Consider the following 23,638-nt stretch of genomic DNA (forward strand, 5'->3'; position numbering starts at 1 on the left):
AGCAGGAGACAGGAGAAAGGCTACATGACTCGACCCCCTTAGGTGCTACTGAATTCCCCCCGAATATGCAGACAAGGAGGAGGAGGAGAAACAAGCAAGAGAACAGAGAAACAACAAAATATCCAGAGAGAGTAGAAGAGAGTCAGAACATTATTGCCTCTGAGGATGGCTCATCACAACTACATCATAGTTTGGCTTTGGTAACAGAACCAACACTGTGAGTAATACAGAAACTGTACTGTATTGTATATATACAGCATATGAGGCCTGTTTTTAACCCCTGCTGCCATCCACAACAACCCCCCCCAACCCTCCCCTCCCTCCCCCAACCCCCCTTACCACCCACACACCCAAACCCACTTCATGTCCAGGAGTCCATGCCAGTACTGTGGTACACGTTTGTGCGTGCAAGTGTGTCCAAGATAAAACATCTATTAAAATAAACACTTGTCTACTTTATCTTCAGTTAAGGAAAATATCCTTACAATTAACAATGTCTGTATATTACATTACGTGTGCAATGAAAAGGGGAAAGAGGTGTGAGTGGAGGGGATTGAAAAATCAAGTGGAAGAGTGTGTGTGTGTGTGTGTGTGAGAGAGAGAGTGTGTCGCAGGATAGCAGGACATTCAACAGCACCGAAGGGAGAGTCACAATATCTGGGTGGGTGGGGTGATGGGGTGGGTGGGGTGATGGCGTGGGCTGGGTGATGGGGGGAAACAAGGCGAAGGTGTATGAAAGCAAAGGCACTCCAAACTATAGTTACACTATACATGACTATTTCTTGTTACAATAATACAGCTGTCATCTACTGTACTGTACAGGTAAGATTGAACATATGGCTGGATAAAGCTGATCATTATCGTCATCTACAATATCCATAAACAATATCAGTTTTGCCCAATTCTGTTTTTTTTTTTTATCTTTTTTTTTTTTTTTTTAATTTCTTTCCCTACTCTTTGTCATCTTTGTTTTTGCTCATAAACAGTACATGGGTCTGCATATATACATACCTTGAACACAACAAGGAAAAAATAATCAACGTAACAACATAAAAAAACAACATACAAGTCATACAAGTCAGAATTTTGGTGAGGAGCATTTATACTGTATATACAAATTCTGCTTTTTTCTTTTTCTTTTTTTTTTTTTTTTTTTTAAATGTAGTGAGTATTCTCTGTAAATAAGACGCTTCGACAGACTGTACCAAGTGGCTCTATGTGCGGCAGGTGGAGGAGAGAAAACGCTAAGCTAACACTTCAGTCAGTGGTCACAACACATGAGGAAGTCAGTGGTGAGCCAAGGACCACCGCTGAGACTTCTCAAAGAGTCGAGGAAAGAAAAGTGTTAAGAAACAACTTGAATTCTTCAGAGACGGGGAGGAAGAGGAAGATCTAGACAGGGGAAGATGTTTGTCTAGACGCTGCACTGTCACAGAAACAGACAGAGTCGGTACGAAGACAGGGAATAGAGCAATGCCCTAAATCCATCTACAGCCTTAATACAGAGAAACAGGGAAGTGACTGCTGGAATCTAACCACACTCCAGCAACAAACAAACAAAAACAAAAACAAAACAAAACACCACCATATCTAAATCTATTGTCTTTAGGCAGCAGCAAATATTGCCACTGCTCTGCCAGATATGAGCTCACCATAAATGATTTCTGAACCATTGTAGTTAATATACATATATCTATATATACTTTTTATACATAATGAAAAGTAATATATAAACTGTGTATGTATGCATGTTTGTTTTGTATTGTATGTATATATTATACAAGCACACAGGACCAGATACATGTCACATCCATCGCACATGGCAATCCAAAAACATCTGCCCAGGAGTACAAAACAAAAATTAAAAACAAGGTTGAGTAAAACAGCTAGCTGACCATTTAAAAAACAACCCCAGGCAAAGGAAAAAAACCCAAACAGCCTGTCCAAACATTACCCCCGCAAGTGGACTGCTTCTTTCCACATACATCAGGATCGTCATGCATCCATGTGTGTGTAATGATGTGTGTGTGGGTTTGTGTGTGTATGCGTGCGTGAGCCTCATGCCTTGTCTGCGGAAGTGGAGGAGTGGAGAAGAGAGAGGGCGTGGTGACCCCCACCCCCCCAGGTGATCCTAACCATACTCAGGCCATGCACTACAGGAGGAACCAAAGGGTGGGAAAGGGAAGGGAGGAGGGGAGGGGGGAGGGGGATAAGAGGTTGAGGATGCAGAAAAATGGAACGATGTGGGGGAGGACAGAAGGAGTCAGGGAGAGGGCCAAGGGGAACAGCTTAGGACTTTTTCTACAGATTGTCCTCTTACAAACATTAGCAGGCTAGCATTGTGTATACATGTACAGTGTACTTTTATCAATAGTACTGTGGACGACACCTCTGGCCCTGCGCATTGCTTCCCTGTTGAAAGAGCACGGAGAGACGTCTTTGTTGGAGGATGGAGTAGAGTTCAAACAGCCGGATGAGTGGGCCAGTTGGGGGACAAAAGAGGCAGAATAGAGATGCTTGGTTGGTGGTTGTGGTCGCGTAGGGCTTGTTGTCTAGCTGTTGAACCCGGACTGCGTCAGCATCGCTCCGCTGCTGTCAGGGGGGAGAGCAGGGCAGAGCAGAGCTGAGCAGAGCTCACCCCCTGGCCGGGGCAATGGAGAGGCCGTAGGCTGGGGCTGAGACCGGGGCGGGGCAGGTGGTCTGTGGGCTCAGGAAGTGGAGTTGGAGGCCGAGGCAGAGGCGGTGGTGGTGCTGGGACCTCGCTCTGTGCTGCTACCATCTATGGACAGTAAGAAGAGATGATCTTCTTGTTAGGAGATAAAGAAAAGAGTGACAGAGACGCCATGAGAGCATTAAATGAAAAGTCTGTGTTCATTAGTAAAGAATCTTTACAGCATTCTCAAAGTGGACTGCGGACAATGTAGAGCAGGGAAAGTAAATGAGCAATGTTTCCTCCTCCAACCACTGTTGTGAGTTCAGTTACAGGGTGTACTGAGCATCTCCCTGGTGTAAATATCTGAAACTGAGCCAACATGTTAGGTAAGTCGACTCTTGCTGCTCAAAGCAAAAACTTGCATAGGGGCATTTAGTGCTCACAATGCTTTTCAGTATGACATTAAAATACATCAAAATCAAGTATAAGTTAAAATCAGCTCAACACAGAAATAAATATATTGACCATTAGAGGATGAAACGGTACTACCAATGTTTTAAACTGGTAAAAAAACAGCTGCTGGCCACAGAAAATAAGAGCCTGTTGGAAGTGTGGAGGAAGCATTGCTCTAACCTGTGGTGGCAGAGGCGTTAGTTGGGGTAGAGGCGGCGGCCTGGCTGCGGGCGTGGGCAGGGATGAGTATGGAGGCCAAAGAGGGATTACTGGATAACTCTGAAAGAGACAGAATGAGACATATTGTGTTATGTTTTCACAAAGCTACAAAGCTGTGACGCCTGAATGAGAGAGACACGCGTCTGCCAACAATGGAAAGATGAATCATTTTGAAAGTGAAGAGACAACAATGGTAAAAAGAGGCAGGAGACATTACCAGTAACAAGTAGGACATTAAAGGCCAGCTAGTTTCACATGACATGACAACACCCGTTCACAGAAAGCTGAGGCAAACAGCAGGACCTCAGTCATTAGTGTTCACTTCTCACAACTAGGCTCATGACACCAGTATGTATTAGAATTTAACAGGTTCGCTGTTTCTCCCAGACTTTTATTGTATTGTTATAACTAATAACTTAGTTGTGACACTTGAAATTCTTCTGGTTTCTAATGTAGTTTTTTCAGACTGTCCTGCGAAGCTCTGAACTAAAATGTATAGCAGAGACATTAGAATCAGACTGGGCTGTGGGCTTTGTCATAGACAACTGTTCTTAGCTAACCCTAAGAATGATTTGAGCTTGATGTGTGGACAGCTGGAGGTAAATTACAGGGCAAATAGGTGAATATAAATTGGTTAAGTCAATCATTATTCAACCTGGACAGCAGTCAGGGACTGCATACCTCCATGCCTGCACTATTCCTCTGAAATGTAATAGTAGTTAATTGTTAATCGCAATAATTATATTTACAATGCAAAAATGACAATATACGTTATGTTTTCTTCCTCTGAGTGAATCTTAATGGATCTGTTTTGAATTACACTCTTGTGTGCATACCCTGGGTGGTGAAGTTGAAGAGGGAGGGCTTCTCTCTCCCGTTGGGCAGTTTGACGTTGGGGTCGCGCAGCTCATCAAAGAAAGAGTGTGCGCAGGCCTCTAGAGGGGTGAGACGTGCTGTGGGCGTGTACTCCAGCAGGCGAGAGCACAGGGCAATGGCCTCTGGAGGCGTACGCGGCCGGAACACCTGAACACCAATTAAAACACGAGGTCAGAAGTCAGCTGAGATGGTATGAAATCTACTCCACAGTGTTGCCAAGACTTTCCAGTGCTGCGGGAATGTTACACACAAAATGAACATGTTTGCTCCAAAGGGTTAGAAAATGAAGATCTGATCTGGATTTTATGAAGGTTTCAGTACTCGGTCAGATGTAACAGTTTATATGACAAGGTATGAATGAATCAATGAATGCATCTGACTGTTGCAGCAGTGAATGGTAGTAAACTGAACACAGTTGCACAGAACGACCACAGCATGGTGCCTGAGAGACCAACAGGAGGGCCTGCTGCTGCCTCCTGATTGGATGACTGTTATCCAATGGAGGAGCTGTAGGTGGGGCTGCTGGGGGAAAGTCAGGAAGAGAGAATGTGCCTTTTCCCACGTTTTATACTCCATATGACTTCAAATGTGCAGCATGACGAGAGCATGACATGGAGAGCTAATATGATGGTTTGTCTAAGATGGGTTCACATGTCATTATCAGACTGAAGGAGAGAGCAGAGTAAGTACAGACTGAGCCAGGTCTCATTTTTGGTCAATCTTCTGTTCAGTTTAGCCCTTGTGGTTTAAGACTAGGATGTAACTGGGATGACACAGGTTCAGCACCACCCTAAAAACCTGTGGAACTGCCTTGTTAAAGTGTTCCTGAACCCATACCTGCTTGGGGCTTCACTCAGAAATGTCAAAAACTGTCATCCATCATGCCGCTTTTCACTTTGTGCTAAAAAATTATTAAGATCAAAGGTAAAAAAAATTTTCAGCTTGATGGATAAGCATTTTTCTGTTTAACAGATGGGACCTGAAAAATATTGCGGCTGTAGCATTTTGACTAGGTTTTGACAGAGGACTAAGGACTCTTTCAAATTAAAAGGGAACATGAGAAGAATCAAACTCAAACAACTGTATAAGACTAAGTCTTTATCCTGGAAACTGCATATCCCTTCTTTATATTAGCCCTTCTTCTTAGGGTCAAAAAAAAAAACCTCAGGGCATGCGTGGGGCCATTTAACCCCAATGTAGCTCTGTTGGATGGAGGTGATGAGGTTGGATGGCTGTGGAGTGGCAAGCAGACATGTTGACTTAACAAGCATGGACATATGCTGAAGCGGTGGATCTTAGAGTAGTAAAAAGGCTCCTGTACCTGTTGACTCACCTTAGTCCAAGGATGTGCCTTGATCTGGGGGAATTTGAACTCAGTGTAATTGGGATTCATCTCACGGATCTGCTCACGGGTTGGGGTACCGAGAACCTGGGCAGAACAAGACAGATGGAAGGCAACGTTATGAATTTGCCCTTCACTTGTGAAAAAGAAACGGAACCTTGAGTGTCATATACGAAGGCGTTTATACCCTGTGGGTCACCCCAGTCATTACCTTGATAATTTCCACCAACTGATCCACTCCGCTGTCACCAGGGAAGATTGGTTGCCCTAGCAACAGCTCTGCCAGTACACAGCCAGCTGACCACACATCTAAAGGGAAAGGCAGGTCACCATGAGGAAAAAGAAGAAGATAGAAGCAAAAGACGGGCAGACACGACTATAATCCGCTGGTTTTATGTTACTAATGCACAGTCTGGATAAGCAGAAAATAACACAGAACATGTGATAATATTCTATTCTCTCTGTCAACGGGTTTATTATCTGCAGCCAAATAAATCATGGGTAACATGCAATAAACTCATTTGTGTGTTGAGGTTAAGTTTGTTCAGGGGCGTGAGGGTTAAAAGCCTACCTATGCTGGAAGTGTAGTCAGTGGCACCAAAGATGAGCTCAGGGGCTCGATAGTAGCGAGAGCAGATGTAGGACACGTTTGGCTCTCCACGGACCAGCTGCTTAGCACTGCACACAGAATCAAAGCACAGAATCAAAGCACATAATCATCATCATCACCATCATTATCATCATCATCATCATCACCATCAACCATACTCTGCTGCATTTTGGCTCAAAGACAAGAAAGGTGAACCTAAAGGAAACTTGTGCGATTAGGATTTACACTTGTAAGGACTGAGTAAAATGCTGCCCACTTGCTTATTCCAGACTGGGTAAGAGTATCAGTAAGTCTAATCAATTATCTACTGACACGCACACACACTGAAACCAGTTCAACCTGTATAAGCTTCATCAGTTGTTGCATACATCATCATCCGTAGGTCTGCAACAATATTAACACTTTACAGAGTCGATATGTGTCAACTTAAGGACCAAAGTCCAACATTTTGGGAAACATGCCTCCCATTGCTATCTTTCTCATATCTGTATGTAAATACAAAGCTATAGGCTGCAGACAGTTAGCATATCATTAAGCCTGGAAACAGAAGCCTTAGCTCTGTCCAACAGTAAAAGAAATCTGCCTACTAGCACTGCTACATTTCACCAGTTAAAAGTGTAAAAATGACACGTTGCAGTATTACGCCGCACCTTGTGTCCTTGTTGTAGAAAGCGAATATGCATTTTTTCCAAAATGTCACACTGTCCCTTTAAATGCCAGGAAAAAGCAGGCCGCAAAATGTGCGTGCTGCGTCTCACCTGCCGAAGTCACACAGCTTAAGAACAGCGGTCTCTGGATCCAGCAGCAGGTTCTGGGGTTTGATGTCCCGATGGCAGATCCCAAACGAATGAATGTAGGCCAGGCTCCTGAACAGCTGATACATGTATAACTACACACAGAAATACAGAAACACACACACACACACAGGTTATTACTACACAAACAGCAAGCTCAGTTTTCATTACAGGGTTTAAGTCAGGAAACAGCCACTCAAGAATCGATTTCAGCCCAGTTAGGTACATAATGTTTTATCTGCAAATGTTTAGACGACAGAGTCACGCGTTGCCTCCTCAGACTCCTGAATCTTGTCAGCAAGGTCTTGTAGAGATAAAGTAAAACATGTTTCTCTGCTCGGATCCTATCAGAAACTGGTGATTTTTTTGGATGGTGCATGGGGATACTTGTGTACAAAAAACGCATATTTCCTGTTGTCTGTGTAATACGTGTTTACCTTTCATTTACATCTTTTAAACTACACAGAATCTAAAATAGTAATTGATTTATTCTTTCAAATTTGGAATCTTAATCAGCGTCATTATATTCTTGCAAGATAAAAAATAGCTTTTTTTGTGTTAATATGGGGAGGCCACGATGTGTGCGCTCTTCTCATCCCACGCTTCCTGTGCTAATGAACAGTTATATTGGTGTGTGTAGTTGGAAAGGTAACTGAGAGCGCTGCTTCTGCTGTGTGGGAGTGATTAACTGTAGGTGTTTTTTTTTATCATTTCATTGAGGTAGGAAAGTCATTTAGACTGAAGAAACGGAAAACGTGTAATGAGTTGTTTTGCCTCTACAAATTATTCTCAGATTGTTTCACATTTCATTCACAGCCGAGAAATACTTGAGAAGTAACAACTGATCTGTGTGCACCACCTGCAAACACAAAACAGTTTTACACAGTGTGGAACAGGGGAATCGCATTAGAGGCAGAGATGGGTAACTTGTCGCATGTGTTGTTTTACAAATTACTCTTGATAATTTTTATATGTACTTTTTTAAAAGTAAAGTAAGAAGAATCTGCTTATTTTTACAAAGTTAGTTACACAAAATGATTATACTCTTGTGTTCTTTTTCCAAAACATATGTAGAGAGGGCATATACAGGTGTCTGAGAAGGTAAATTCAGTGAAACTACCCCTTGTGTTATCTTGGATAAACTAAGAACAACCTGGACTCCACAGCCATCCAAAGGTAAACCTCACATTCCAAACTACTACTACTAATACTACACGGTTTGAAAGATCCTACACCTTAGAATTTGCAAAGACTCTAGCGAGATCAATTACTAGATGGCTAAAATCCATAATTCCTACAATAATAAAATAATTGGTACAGTACAGATGCTAATAATATGATACAAAATACAAACTACAAAATACAATATACCTTGACATAAACCATGGGCAGGGTCTGTTTGGCTCGGCTGTAGTGTCTGGCCACTCTGTAGACAGTCTCAGGAACGTAATCCAGTACCAGATTCAGGTACACTTCATCCTTCTGTTGGAGAGAAGCACAAACATGGAAATAGAGGTTACACCTGCAAAAACACAAATCAGATGTATTGCATAGAGGAATTATAATTCAAGCAAAGTCAAGTCGTGCAAAACAGTTACCCCTACAAGTTGCTGAATGACAACAGAAATGGGGCAATTCCCATCAATAAAAATCCTACAAAATAAAAATCACATTCATGACCTACATACGCACACATCCCTGTACATGTCAGTGACCCATTAGGTCAACTTATTATTTTGGCGAATAATTTTCCTTCCTCTTCCCTTTCTTTGTCTGTATTTTCTCTTCTTAGCTGCCAAGTATCTTTCCCTGATGAAAGAAGCTGTTTTCAAGCTGATGAAACTGATGTCCTCTTTCATAGCACTCTGAGACATTTCAGTGTCTCACTATGGGATTCACCCCCTTGCATATTCCTTCCATGGTCTAACTGGGGATCCATTGTACAGGGCTTTCCCCCAAGGGCAGGAAACACACAAGCATGCGTCATAGCGTCCTATTCTTCAATGGTGGTCGCAGACAATGATATCATTTCCTCATTTCCTTGTTGGCCCAGGCCTGTGTTGGAGGGCGGGGTTGAGTGTGCTCCAGAGTGGAGCACACTGACCCTGAAAGGATGCTGTATGTGAGGCTTCTCCACCCAATTACTCTAGGACTTCCTTTTTCCTTTGATTCTGACCGGAGTTAGCCAGCAATGAGTCATCGGGTGTTTCTTGTGAAACCATTGTTCAAGACCTATAAGTCACGACTTCAAATCACACTCATAGTTCATAGTGAAAATCTGGAAAAATTCTGAGATAGGATGAACCTTATAGATTGACAAAGGAAATTACTCACATACTCACGCATACTTAGTCATGCATTCACAGCTAGCCTGCTGATCCTTCCTGCTTTATTAGGAGAAAGAACAGCAGAGCTTTCAGGCGACACATTGGCGTGCTTAACGGTTGGGCAGTGGGGCGGATACATCAGCCATCAGCGACAGGCTGAATCAGTGGCGTTTTTGGGTTATTTTAATCACCAGAATATGTGCCTCGTTATCTTTGCCTCATCACCATAAAAGTCTGGCGTTATTTTAAGTTTTATTTATACTTCCCTACTCTGTCCGTGACACTCTGCACCAAGACCACTGGTTCTTACTGAAATGAGAAATCTTTAAAAATCATTATTCAAATAATTTATCATTAAAAAGTACAATTTGTGTATATTCAGTAGTTGCAACGGTACTGGCAATATGGAACTTCATCTACAAGCACTTAATTGTGACTTTTCCAGGAGACATTACATGAGCACATGTTTTATTTAGGTGCTTCTAATCCCATGATAAACTGTACTTTTGTACACATGCCACACACCCTGTGCATCTGCTATGACCAGCTGAAGTGGTGACCATGCCCCCAGGAAAATCTGGCCCCATCACCCATACTAATTGTACTGCCACGCTGTTAGTTTACAGTCCTTCTGGCTTGAAAGACACACGTCTGGAACGTGAAGTGTTTAATGGGCGCTGAATTCTTGAGACAGCATCACCAGAGAGCTGGATTGCACCAGTGGGAAGTGACCAAGCAACAACAAATGCACACCTGTGAGACATACTGCCTCGTGATAATGAATCCAGGCTTCCAAATTAAATTAAGTCATTCTCTGTTGTGTCTCTCTCTCTCTTTCCCCTCCTCCTGGTCAGGGAATCAGTGTCCGTATCCTTTTGCCTCCTCTCCCCCATCTGTTAGCAGTGTTAACAGTCTGCCCAACATGCAGCTTAGGCGGTGAACAGAGCTGGCTCCCTGCAGGTCTGCAAAGCACAATGAGTGAGCTGGGCCCTTGAAGAGCTCCCAGACAGACTGTGCGGTACACTTCTGTCAGCTCAATGCCCTGCTTTGTGGTGACTATTCTCTCCCGCTCTCAGTCAGACGATTAGACGGATATGAATAAGAGGGCCAGGAGGACTCGGAGACAGTCGCATGCACATAAGATTGCTGCATTTTCTAAACAGCCTTCAAGCCATTTACATTCTCATCTGTCACTGGCATCACCCTCACCCCATAACACTCCTGCTCAGTGTCTCTCTCCTCTAGCCATGTGTGTGTGTGTGTGTGTGCCCTTTCCTCCTTCACCAGCAAAACTCCCATTGATAACAATTGTGACGGCTACAGAGCGCACTCCGCCTCCTGCTAACGCCACCAAAGCTATATTTAGCCTAGCAACAGCGATGACTCACTTCCTGCCTCACTACAAAGCCACTTCCTTGGCTTTTTCCCAGATGGTTAGCCAGGCGGGGATCTGATTGGCTCCTTGCTCACTCCTGGCTAAATAATTCAGCCTCTAATTTGCTGAGAAGATCGCCTGCACCTGAACAACTGGCTCAGTTATCTATCGACAACATTCTGCGGTGCTTAAAAGAAGTGTATTGGTGGAATCTGTGCAGAGTGTAATACACAGCATACGTTTCCACTGGTGATCCTTATTTTGACTCTCACTCTAAAGAAGAAAGGTGCAACATCACACTGTACATCTAAGAATAAGTTTAGAAATATGTTTACGGGCCACAGCGGAGACACGTGTCAGGAAGTGACATAAGCTCTCGCTTGTCTCGCACGGTTTTCTGGCGAATCCAGTGGCGGCTCTAGACCTTGTCTATTACCCAGAAGTGATGCTGTTTAGCCTGCCTATTAAGATCTGTATGTGTGTATATATTTTGGAATACATTTCCTGTATGTGGGGATCACCAATGGCTGCCCCAAGGCCCTTTACACAAGAAAGCCCATTGTCAGGGTCACTGGATGCATGCAGATACAGTGTCATTTGGATGCATGTAATTTGATTAATCTGAAATGTTTATGGCTTTTAACAAAGAGGAAGGTGGGAGAAGCATTATTACCATTATATTTTGCTGCTCTGTGTTTTAGAGAGGCCTTGTGTAAAAAATCTTCTTAAGAGATTCATTATTTTACCGTTTACTGTTTTTCCTGTTACAACTGGAAAAAAGCCTGTAACTTCATCCTGCTGCCAAGAGCGTTTTATGACATAACATATGTTTGTATATCAGAGAATCCAGCTAGGTTACTGAAAACAGTTGTGTGCCTTGTGCCACGTACATAGACATGATTTTGGGAAGCAATAACAGCGGAGGGCAACTCTGTGTCAGCTGAACGTCTTACATGAACTCTCTCTGCAACTACGTATTTTGAAGAGGTAAAAGTCAACCTGCTATTTGCTGACCTGCCTACGCTGTTTGGACCAGTGGCCTTCTGTTTGAACAGTATTATACAAGTGGTTAAAGGGTAAAAGCAAAAGCACGCCGTGTGTGTCGAGCACACCACATGCCAGCAGTTACGTAAGACTACCTGTGCACATGCTGATAGTTACAGTTGCAGCAGTCCTAGCCTGTCTCACAGCTGCACTCAGCATGAACCACAGGACACAAACAGTACCTACACCTGACATGACCTACACCTGACATGACCTCATTGTATCTCTTTGTCACCCCCTCCTATGATCTATCCATCAACTTTTCTGCAGCTCTCCATCCATCCACTAACCTCCCTTCCCAGGTGTCATTACCTTTTGCCTACTTCTCTAGCCTAGCCCCCCCCACCCCACCTCCTTTTTCTAAGACCGTGCTCTATGGGTGGTAAATCCCCATACCAACAACACGGTGCCAGTCTCCATAATTAGCCTGGAGTCATACGGTGAGGGGGAAGAGGAGGGAGAAGAAATGGATACATGAAAGAGGACACAGCAAGGGGGGGGGGGGGGGTTAAAGGGTGTAAAGGTGAAAGAAATTGGAGAAACAAACAAAAGTTACGGATGATCAAAATAACAAGATCCCGAGAGTTGAGGGGGAGCACCTGTGACAAGTCACCGCTGTCGGTGTGTCAGTATACCCAGAATGAGCTGGGATTCTCAGAGGTAAGTGGGCTCATGGCATGACGTGAGGGGTGGGACGAGGTGGAGCTTACAGCATGGAGGGAAGGGCTCGGGTGAGGCTATAATTAACTGACACCCTCTAGTCTGGCAAATAAATGCCCCCTACCTATGTCTCAGTATGTGTGCAACAGGGAAGGATTCCTATCTGCAGTGTCATGGGTATAGTCCCGACAGCATGTGTGCCAGGTCCATGTGCATCTATATTTGACACATGGACCTCTGCCTGTTTGTCTGCTAGCTGAATGACATAGTCCAGCCTTGTAGTCTCCAGGGGACCTCCGGTGGTTGACAGAGACAGGCAGAAAGGCAGAGTAATAATAATACTACTGTATGTATTAATGTATTTATTAAGGCCAAACAGGGCAGGAGGCAGACATATGATGGGAGATGATGCAGCTGACAGGTACAGAGGGCAGGGGGAAAAAATTCTCAGGAAAACAAAAGACAGACTGTGGCTGAACAGCAATGGCAAAAATGCTAACATCTGTTACTTTGTCAGATAGTATAGTGACCACGAGAGACCGCTAAATTATTATACTACTCTCACTGAAGCCAAGTGCTTCATTTCTTATCATTTAAACCCACACCAAGCCCTGGGAACCTTAAGCTGCTCTTGAAGATGAAAAAACTAGTATCAAAAAGAAATGTTCTTCAAGCACTCTCAGGCAGAGCAAGGAGAGAGGGAAACATTCCCTTTCTCCCGCTTTTTTAGGCAATCAAAGAGAGTTATTCAGCTATTCAAACATTAGAAACAGTACTATGTATATAGACAAAAGGACAACACTCTTCACTCCACTTTATGCTGTAGCCGATTCACGATTCAAGTACTACATTATGATTCGTTCCATCTTTTTGTTTTAAAAGTAATGTACAGCATGGTCAATTTCAACTTCAATTTTATTTGTTAGAAGAACAAATAAAATGTGGTTTTTAGACAGATTGTATAAGCAAATATTGGTCTCTGTAGCTCAAAAAAAAAAAAGCCAAGTACATAAAGTGCAGTCAGTTGCTTCAAAAACTAATGGTGGTATGCATCACCTGATAAGTCCCAAGGCTCAAAAAAACTAACAGCATCGTAAGATTTATTTGTGATAATAGTCAGAAGTTGCCCCATGCATGATGAAGCTTTTTTTCTGAACAACATGATATCTTACAGGCATGCCCCTGTTATCAGGAGCAGTAAGAGATGGGAGTTACCTCACTAACCACTAACCCTGATGATCTTGTTCTGCCTAAAGAATGTTTCTTTTTGGTGAGAAAATCTTTACCCAATCTTTACTCAAACCTCTTATTTTCTAAACTAAAATTGCATCATGGGGTTATACATAAAATGAAGAAGAAGAAGAAGAACACTCAGCCAACTGACCTTATCGCCACTGGAGTAGAAGAAGTAGCGCAGGCGGACTATGTTGCAGTGGTCCAACTTCCTCATGATCTGCAGCTCACGGTTCTGCACAAAACAAAAAAAAATATGAGGGACACATTAGATTTAAGTTTCAGACATTTGTCATGCTCATGATTCTGAAGTGAGTCTGTGGACACTTGAGACCTTGAGAGCTTTCTACTGGACCCAGAGCACAATGAAGAACAGTTTAGTTTAAGTGTTATCTACCTGACAAGAATCTGGAAGTGTTACCTGTCAGTATAGCAGGGTTCATCAGTAACGGTTTCAATATGGCCATATTGAACAGTGCTTAAAAAAAAAACTTTATATGGCCCTTTCTTATGACAGATAAGCCACATGCTACTAATAATCTTGCCAAACAATCATCTTGTTGTCAGCCATGTCGCTGTCACAAGCTCAATGTGCCAGTTTGTCAGGATTTGAAAAAAAAAAGATGTATGTGGTAGCTGCAAAGGGAAGTGAATAAATGGAAAAATGGACATTCATTCCTTCACGGAAGGCTGGATCCCACGGGATAAAACATGACGACAGAATTATGCACTGTGTGGCATGTTGCCTGTTCCCATCAGAGGCCCCAGTATCTACAGTAAAAAGCAGAAAGGGTTTGCAACAGAGACATACAGCAGAAACTGTTCTGAGAAAAAGATGTGAAAATAAACGTGTTAAAAGTCAAAACTGGTCCTGTAAATCTTGGTCCTGTAGTCAGTTCAGTCACAGGTCTTCACAGGGCCACTAGAACAAAATGTAACCACTGAAACCAGATAGAGCACTCCATCTATATTCATGTACATGTTGTTCATGCAGAAAATGGTTGTGCATATGGACTTTCTCAAGGGTGGGCAGGAATTCAAACATTATATAAAGCTTTAACAGCTCCATTATAGTTCACATTTTCTCCCCTTCTCCATTCTCCTTCCCTCCCTCGCCCTCTTTATCACAGTGCTTTGTGTTGACTTGATCTAAAGTGCCTCTGTTGGAAAGTGTGGACTCCACTGTAGAGACTGAATGGCGGATGTTCAGGATCCAGGAGACAGAAAAGGCAGCACAATACAGGGATGAAAGCAAATATCAGTCAGTGGCAAAGGAGTGGAGCCATTACATCATAATTTGACTTTTGTTTTATAAATCATGTGCAATTTGAACGGTTGAGTAAGGGTTTTGTACTACTACTATTTACTGGCATGGTCACAATAACAGCACAGAGCGCCCATACTGAGGGCAGTGACATGTATGAGCTTTACATAAAATAATCACTTGTTTTTTTCCCTTAAATTTGCATAAATGGAAATAACTATCAGCATAAAATGAAAGCTAACATACTCTTTTACTCTCTTCTTTTAACTCTTAGGTATTTGTGCTCAGCAGCTTCTGGGAAGAGCATGCTGTTCACATGCAGAAACTCAATTCAGTAGTGCAGAATTTAAATAAGGCATATAACCATCTTATAGCCTACTCATATTGTGAAAATTCAGGTGTATATTTCAGCTGACAAAGTGACTCAATGGTATACTAGCTCACTAACTAATTCCCGGGTTGACAGATTGAATGCTGAGCTAACTGGCTGACAAGAAAACAGGTGAAACGCGTGGTTGTCAAGCAAACTAAGAATGTGGCAGACCAACCGTCAACCACTCAACCTAGACAGTCCGTGCCGTGGATTTCCAGGAAGAGAAGGTTGGTGAGACCCTTGTAGGAGGTGTGATTACCAAGCCGACCACAGAGCAAGCAAGGACCTGATGCACTGTCTGATCTTATATAAAATGCAGACTTCATTTTTGGTGTTTGGTTGGTTCATAGAATTACTCATTAGCTGTAGGCCTAAAACAATAATAGTCTATATAATGTCCAAAGCCCACAGATATCAGTTTACTATGATAAAAGAATGAGAAAACCAGCAAATATTCACATTTGCGAAACAAGAATCAGTGAATTTTATTATCAGACTTGTTGCCAACATTCAGATTGCACACAGTATTTATGTGACTGATTGACAAGCTGACTCCCTGACTGTTTGAATGTGGTTGACAAAACAGTGAGAAACCATCTGATGTCAGCTGACTGACTGATTGGGAGACTAATGAGGTCCCCCGTTCTGTGGGTCAGGACCATGCTGGCTGACGCTGGGAGACATGCTGCTGTCCATCCACACTTTTCTGCTTCTTCATGTGGATTTAATCCCCTCTCATTCATTTTTTAACAGAGCAGAGTGAGTGAGTGAGCAGCAGCAGTAGCAGAGCATCTTGTAGGTGAACAGCCTGGTATAGAAAACCCCTCCCCACAGTTTAATTCACTTAGAGGGAAACGCATGTGGTTCTCACAGTCCTTCCTCTGCTTTTTCACACTACACACACACCACAAAGTGACATCATAGCGTGTGGGTCACAGCCCAGCCATCACACCATCGTGCACTGCAGGCAACGCCCTCATCTTCTTGCACTGGCTCAGCGGCAATGTCTGAAGTTGTGTTTCGCTGCATGTGTGTGTGTGTGCTCGTTGTTATGTGTGAGAAAGGTGGTACCATATGGAGGAGGAGCGGACAGGCTGTTCAGTAAAGCCCTGCCCAGCTCCAGTTATACTGCAGTCATTCCTGCTGACCTGTCATCCTCCAGTGTGTCAGCAGACCAGGCAGCGGAGACAGAGAGAGACAGATGGAGAGAAAAAGAGAAAGGGAGACAGAATGCCTCAGCTGCAGGCTGCTAGAAGTGCTACACCTGAGCGCTTCATTCTGCTGATGTATTCCGCCAGACAAATCCACATCCAGTTTCCAAAAAGATTAACAGTGCAGAGCAATCACAAACCACCCACACATACACGCACGAGCACACTCACAATGTTTTACTGCTCTTCTTGAGTGACAGCTTATAGATGATATTGTAGCTAGTGGATCAAACTTAAAGGATTATTTTGTATTGTCATAAAATCCCACAAGATCACAAAACAATGTATAATGTGTAGCTTTGCTCACAACAGAAAAAAAACACAAAATATGTCATTCTAGAGGTCAGGAAATCACAACTCACAGATATAGTTGGTGAACTATTACAGTTGGCAAGCTAACAGCTAGCCTCCAAGGAACATGCTGGCACTAGTCAGTTACAATAACTCTCTGAGCTTCTTTCTGTTTTCTCTGACATGGTCTTACACATTCTTTTACTCAATAAAGAGTTATTGAAGAGGGGTTAGGGTTAGAAAAAAGCAAAACTACTTCAAGCCTGCAACTGTCAGTTAGCATGTTTGTTAGCTTAGTTGCTAACAGGGCAATGAGTTCACAAAATTTATTCAAAAGATGCATTTGTACCATCAACTCCTGTCTTCAAACCATGTCTCTTTTTTTGAGCAGTTAATGATCCAACAACAGAGAAGGTTAAATAAAACTGGATGGTGACATAAAGCCTATAAGCTATCTTATAAATCGGCTGCATCAGTGCAGCTCAATAATGACAACATCAGAGATTTATTTATTTCAGTCTGTCTCCCAGTACTTTGACCTCCCCCTGTGGTCGGTGTCAAAGCCTTTTTGCTCCGCCTAAAGACATAAATCATCACAACCAGTGGACTAATATGTTCTTAAAAGAGCTGAGTGCTGTAGTTCATAGCAACTGATAATCAAATAGTAGTAAATACTGCATTTATTGGAAACTATTTTCAGCTGCATATTAATACACATTTGGGTTTCCAGTGAGAATTTACAGCAGAAGGACGCTGTACTCAAAATAAACTACACCATAAATCTTTATTGTCATGAAGAAACATGTCACCCAGTGTAGCTGATTGATATGTTTTTAATAGTCTTTGGACAACAATGGAGGTCTTTAACACAGGGGAATAAGCTGTACAAGGCTTTGACTACACACAGAATACTTGTTAGTCAAATAAATTAACTGTTGGTTTTGTTCCTTTTTATGGTATTGTTGACAATAAGAAAATTATAGAAAACACAATGTTGCATAAAAGCGAGTACCACCAGACATGCTCTCACGGGGTGTGTGAGAAGGAGTGTGGGTTCTAATGCACGCATCCATTTTCCAATCGGGTGATATGTGATCCCTCAGTTGGGAGGGGAGAAAGACCCATCCCATAATGCACTTGGAGCAGAGTGTTAGCCCACCAAGATTCTCTCATACATTCATCAGCTACACCCTAACACAGAGCCTATTCACATGATTACTATGTTTGACTAGTGTGTGCGTGTGTGCACGCACGTGTGTGCGTAACTGGGAGAAAAAAAATAAAGCATTGACACATGCTGGACGAGTACGGTTCTGCTCACACAGGTTCACTTCACAGATGAGCACCCAATCAGACAGAAAAAAACAGAAGTGTGGAGAAAAGGCGTTTGAAGAGGAGGAATAAGAAAAAAGTAGAACGCAGGTGTTTGGTTATGTGTTTGTGTGTAACGGGGTACACACACGTGATGGCGCGTGCTTGGCAGTCATGTGAGGAGTCTTAGCTCTCATTTGCTTCATTTTTCGTAACAAGCTGTTCACAGGGAAGGACCGGCCGAGCATGTAGGAGCAACGAGACAGAAAAGGAAACTCACGCAGAGAGAAAGACTGCTGAGGTGGAGGGTCTGCTTTAAAAAAGAAACTGAGCACCAACAGAAGAAAACACTGTGTGATCTTCTGCTGACCGCTGAGAGGTTTAAAAACGCAAACTCCAAGTGTGTGCTAACCACAGGCTAATCAAGAGCTAACAGGAAGAGCAGGATATGACTTCACCATGGATACCATGCAGAGTCACAAAGAGTGTGTGCGCGGGTGTGCACACACCTAACAAACATTGTGTATTTTGTGACAGATGGTCGACCCCCCCCCCACCATACCGTGCCATCATTTATCTTGTATGGTTTCGGGTGGTGCAGCACTAGCACCCTCTGAAAGACCGTGTTGAACCTCCAAAAGGTTAAGCCCAGGGCATTGAGCTTTAGAGGTATTTAGCTGAACCGGTTGGCTCAGCACAGCAGTCCCAGGGCAAAAGAAACACTACAAGCAAACACATATGACTACACGTCAGTGACTCACACAGCAAGCTTGAAGCCTGTTATCACTCTTCTCATCATCTCTTGCTTAACACACCCTGACTCTCCTGAGCAGACGTAAAAAATGGGATAGTGAATCAAATTAGAATCAAGATAATTCATTGATAGACCTAGTACATACTATAGATCTAAATTACCTATTTTTTTATTTCTTTAATGGTTATTTTTACAGCGAAAAGTCCATACCATGGACTGATGGTGCTAGTAGGTGGACTATGATATTTCTGGACAGAGCCTGCTGTTGTTTCCCCTTTTGCACTTTGTGCTAGGCTAAGCTAACCGGCTGCTGGCCATAGCTTCATCTTTATCATACTGGCATGGTGTGGTATCGACACTCACATCTAACTCTCAGCAACAAAGCAAATTAAGATGCTTCTCTCATGGTTCATCTTCTACTCCTGACACCACTACATCTTCCCTGTCCTTCTGACTGATCTACGAGTTCCATAATCAGATTTCAAGGTAAACCTGTGTGGAAAACATTCTTCCCCAAACCATGCAGGTTTGGTAAAATGCTGTTAGATTTATTCAAGCTAACGTTAGCTCAACATGAGAGTTAGGGTTAGGGGTTAATACTTAGGTTGTGAGTGGTCAGTGAGGCCAGTCCCACAACACGCACACAGCAAGCTCTCATGCGCACCCCGAATGACACAGTACACAGAGAGAGCCGTTAAAACCTTTATGGATTTTATGATGGTCCACCAGCCCACCAATGCGGCAGCCCACTGTGATTTGTCCTGGTTTGCCCGATTTCCAGTCTGACTATGGCACAGGGGAAGGGGAGGGGGGAGGTTCATTTCCTTGTTTTTAACAACAGGGGTGGACACCCCAACTTTGTGGTAATATGCTGCCCCCTGTTTGTTCGCCCCTTGCCCCGCACATGTAGAAAATATGATAGTCACACATTGTATTGCATCATCTTAATGGTGCACTTGTGTGTGCTTTATTCTGTAAAAGCCAGGACACGTGATATTGACTCAGAACAAACTAACATGCAGAGTGTATAGGCGAGTTCAGTGCAACCCTGGATATAACGTTCACAAAAAACTTTCCTTTTGCTTTTTTTCTATAGCAGGTGTTTCCTTGGACAAAACTGTCTCAGTTCTCTGCCGTGAAGAGGTATCTGTTTTTTTGTGAATATCACAGTTAGTAGTGTATTAGGTGGACATGTCTAAATCTAACAGTCTAATACAACCTTAAAATAAAGCCTGCATAATATTTAGTTTTGTTAAAGCTTTTTAAGAAAAGTGTTGATTCAACACTTTTTGCAGTCTGTAGGTTGTGGTGCCAGTGAATTATACTGTATTTGACTGAGAGGTGTTGTTAATAATTTGTCCACCCCATTTTTATAAATGAGGGAGGCCACCCTCATTAATATAATCTTCATAAAGGTCGGATTTATTGCAGGGCTGCCGTATTAGACTGCATTAGTTTAATGTAGGTGTACTTAATAAAAGTAGCTTATATGTCCAAAATATCAGGTATAATTCTGTCACTGGTCCCCTTTCTATAAAATATTGAACACGTATCCAGTTTCACCTAGCCCAATGCACTCCTAACCCCTGAGCCTATAAAACTTAATGAGAATCAAAACAGCTGTCCTGCAGGCTTGGCAGTCTCAGCTCTTTTATCTGTGAGCTGTGAACAAGCAGCGGGGACACTGGGGGCCCCCCCACCCTGACCAAGGGAGCAGAGACAATGTCGCCCCCAGCCGAGGAACAAAAAGCCATCAGTCAAATCTATTCAAAGCACAGGAGGTGGATTCCAGCAGAGGTTTGCTTGGAAGGAAATATGACATTTCCACGGTGGCAACTGAAGTAAACCTGACAGATGACAGAGAGTTAATGGGTTCAAGTTTGTTTGTGTGGACAAAAAGACCCTCCCACCACTACCACACACTTCCTGCAAGAACATACACACATTAAAGCAGGGATATGTTAGTAGCAAAACGCTGAGAAGTTTTTTCTTTGTTTTCTCTTGTGTTTGCAGCTTCTCTGATCTCACTGTTCTTGTGAAAGATCACTCCATTCATGTTTCTTTCACAGTTACTCAGTCACATTCATTAATGCCAGAAATCGCTATTTGGGTTACACTGCTAAATTTTAAAACAGAGAACGATAACTAGGAGAAAAGAGAGCGTGAGTGCACGTTTGTGTGCATTATCATCACTTTTTGGAGCGCATGCTGCTTTCCTCCTCTGTCCATTTGGTTTCTTTTCTATTACTGACGAAAAAAAGCAGAGTAAGCTGAGAGATGCTGTACATTGTTTGTGTGAATGTTTTACCTTAAACCTCTTGTCTTGCAGGACCTTCTTGATGGCCACCAGCTCTCCAGAGTCGCAGAGTTTAGCCTGGTAGACAACTCCGAACGAGCCGTTGCCGATAACCTTAGTGTCCGTGTAGCTAACCTCCTGTGGCCGGTCGGGGCCTTGGCCCGGAGTGGCCACAACTGTTGTTACTTTGCTTCCATCCTTATCCCCTAAAGATAGAAAGATAGAATAAAAAGAATGTGAACCATGACTGAGGTGAAACACAGCATTCGAGCTAAAAAACAAAAAAAGTCCCAACAAAAACACTGTCAACAAACAATGCAATTCTACTTTGAGTGGTGGGACATTAACAAAAATTAAATATCTAGCAAAGACAATGTAACTTATGCAACTTTTCTCTTAACCGATACAGACAGAAAGACACTAAAATTGATTGCAATGATTGTTTGACACTATAAATCTTTTTTTTTTTAAACCAGGAAACACAAGGCATTTTATACAAATCAATGCATCAAATAGGGATTAGCATACAGTAGGCCTAGCTTTCTTGATCTATACCTACTGGACAAATTCACCAACCATAATGTATAGACTGACCAATGCAATGCCCAGGGTTGTTATCAGTGCACAGTTATAAGCTAATTAGACTCTGTATCTTTGGGATGCTAATGCATGCTAATGGGGATCTGTTTTTCACATGCTCCTCTTTATACTGTCTTCCCTACTCAGTCAGGGGATGGCTCTGCTCAACCTCCATGGTGGTATCAAAGGCTAAAGTTCAAATTAGCTGACAGTTAAAGGACAACCACGCAAGATTGTGTATTGCATAAATTTGTGCTGCCTCTAGACTCTCAAAGAAATCCCAAAACTTCCACACACACTATGCAACAAATCCTCCATGCAATACATGCATCCCCTCTAAATCAATATCCCTACTAGGAGGCTCATGTCTTATTAGTATAATGTTTCTTTCACACAAGCTGCAGCAGGAAACGGCTGTTTATGAGCCAAAGGATCCGTACACCTAAAATAACCAAAACCTCTTTGTTGAATTTGCCTAATTTTAGGTGAGTTGCTGAGAAAGACCCAAACATATTTGTCAACAGCTCTCAGCGGGTACAAAATCATGCTGATGGGTGGATTAGTGCTGCTTAATAACCATGGCATGGTGTTATTTAATAGAAACATCATGCAGTATGCTGTGGCAGCAGACCACCTCCAGGCTGAGGACACTGGCAGGCCAAAGCAACCTATCCATAATGGGTTGAAGACCATTTCATGCTGACTTCTGGCAGGCTACCAGGCCTTTGACTCGCCTGTGTGTGAGCTTTAAACCATCAAACTGATTAGGTTAATTAACCCTGCAAGGCTCGAATTATTTTAACACTAGAAAGTCAATGTTTTGACTGAGACAATAACACAGAGGTTTACTGGTCTAATCCATTTTGCATTCTCACTGGCTGGGCTTACTTTCAAGCAGGGTTATTGATTTTGAATAGTGAAAAAAAAAAAATTCAATGTCCAGCCCAGGCATAAAATAATCATTTTGCACGTGTGCATGTTCCTATTTGTTTGTTTGTGTTTTGTGTGACCAGTAAGTGTTCCAATTTTTGAAGATATAAAACGTGATCAAAAAATTAGGAAAGGGAGGGAGGGAGTTAAAAAAAAAAAAAAGGTGAGGGGTTTGAACTTTACTCTCCAGGACCAAGTCTAGAAAGAGAAACTGAGGACGGATTCTGTTAACGACAGAAATAGACTTCCTAAGAGAGTGTGTGTGACACAGAGACAGAGAGAAAGGAATATGACTCTGCCTACATATTCCAGCAGGGCCATTTCTATGACGCCTCTGCACTTCCTCAAACCGTGAGAAAAGTCTGTGCACACTTACACACACACATACACGCACACACAGCTCACAGTAAGATCTCACAGCAATGCAAATAAGGGATGACCAAGCAATCAGAAATGGCATTTTTTGCATTGTAAGTGACTGATTGGAGGGCTGTGTGAAGCATGGCCTTTCACACATTAATCTGGTAAAGCTGAAAAATCATTTTCATAATCTGTCAATCTTCACACAGATTTCCCCTCATTTTACACTGACAGGGAATCGTCACAATCGCAGCCGACGACTAGTGGAGGATAATCTTCACTTCACGTGTGAAATGAAATTTCCATTAAAATAAGTCATCCCCAAAGTGAACCATCAGAAAACCGACTAGAAATACAATCAAACAAGCACCTTGAGACATGCGTTTTCAGCGTTACCATGGTTACTTTGTCAATCAGCTCGCCACAGCAAAATAACTAGCATGACAAATAAAAGGGCGTGATTTCATGCACATATGCCGTATTACTCAACTACAAAGTGAGACAGAAGACAGCTGCTGGAACTTTTAGCCAGAGGCATCAATAGCTAATTCAGGTCACCAGGCTGGTTCAGGCCACAACTGAGTACGGCTAATGTGTGCAGACAGTAAAGCCAAAAAACCACTACTGTTGAGCAGTTACAGGACACGTGTGAGGCTCAGTATACTTTGAAGTTGCCTGTTTTG

The 23,638-nt window shown here is 42.7% G+C and overlaps 1 protein-coding gene across 2 annotated transcripts in view; it reads right to left on the reverse strand.

Moving 5' to 3' along the window:
• Nucleotides 1-875: 875 nt before the first annotated feature.
• gsk3ba (glycogen synthase kinase 3 beta, genome duplicate a) overlaps nt 876-23,638 on the reverse strand; it is a 28,665-nt gene continuing 5,902 nt past the window's right edge. The window contains exons 2-11 of one of the 2 annotated variants that reach the window (XM_041056977.1): nt 21,099-21,292; nt 13,738-13,821; nt 8,319-8,429; nt 6,912-7,042; nt 6,115-6,221; nt 5,755-5,852; nt 5,523-5,630; nt 4,162-4,348; nt 3,287-3,385; nt 876-2,779 (exon numbers count right to left, since the gene is read on the reverse strand). In XM_041056977.1, the coding sequence (XP_040912911.1) occupies nt 2,709-2,779; nt 3,287-3,385; nt 4,162-4,348; nt 5,523-5,630; nt 5,755-5,852; nt 6,115-6,221; nt 6,912-7,042; nt 8,319-8,429; nt 13,738-13,821; nt 21,099-21,292 (1,190 nt within the window). In that variant the 3' untranslated portion in view covers nt 876-2,708. The remainder of the gene's footprint in view (nt 2,780-3,286; nt 3,386-4,161; nt 4,349-5,522; nt 5,631-5,754; nt 5,853-6,114; nt 6,222-6,911; nt 7,043-8,318; nt 8,430-13,737; nt 13,822-21,098; nt 21,293-23,638) is intronic. The other variant, XM_041056978.1, reaches the window with a different exon arrangement.

The sequence above is a fragment of the Toxotes jaculatrix genome, chromosome 15 (genome assembly GCF_017976425.1).
Source record: "Toxotes jaculatrix isolate fToxJac2 chromosome 15, fToxJac2.pri, whole genome shotgun sequence".
Classification (NCBI taxonomy): Eukaryota; Metazoa; Chordata; class Actinopteri; family Toxotidae; genus Toxotes; species Toxotes jaculatrix.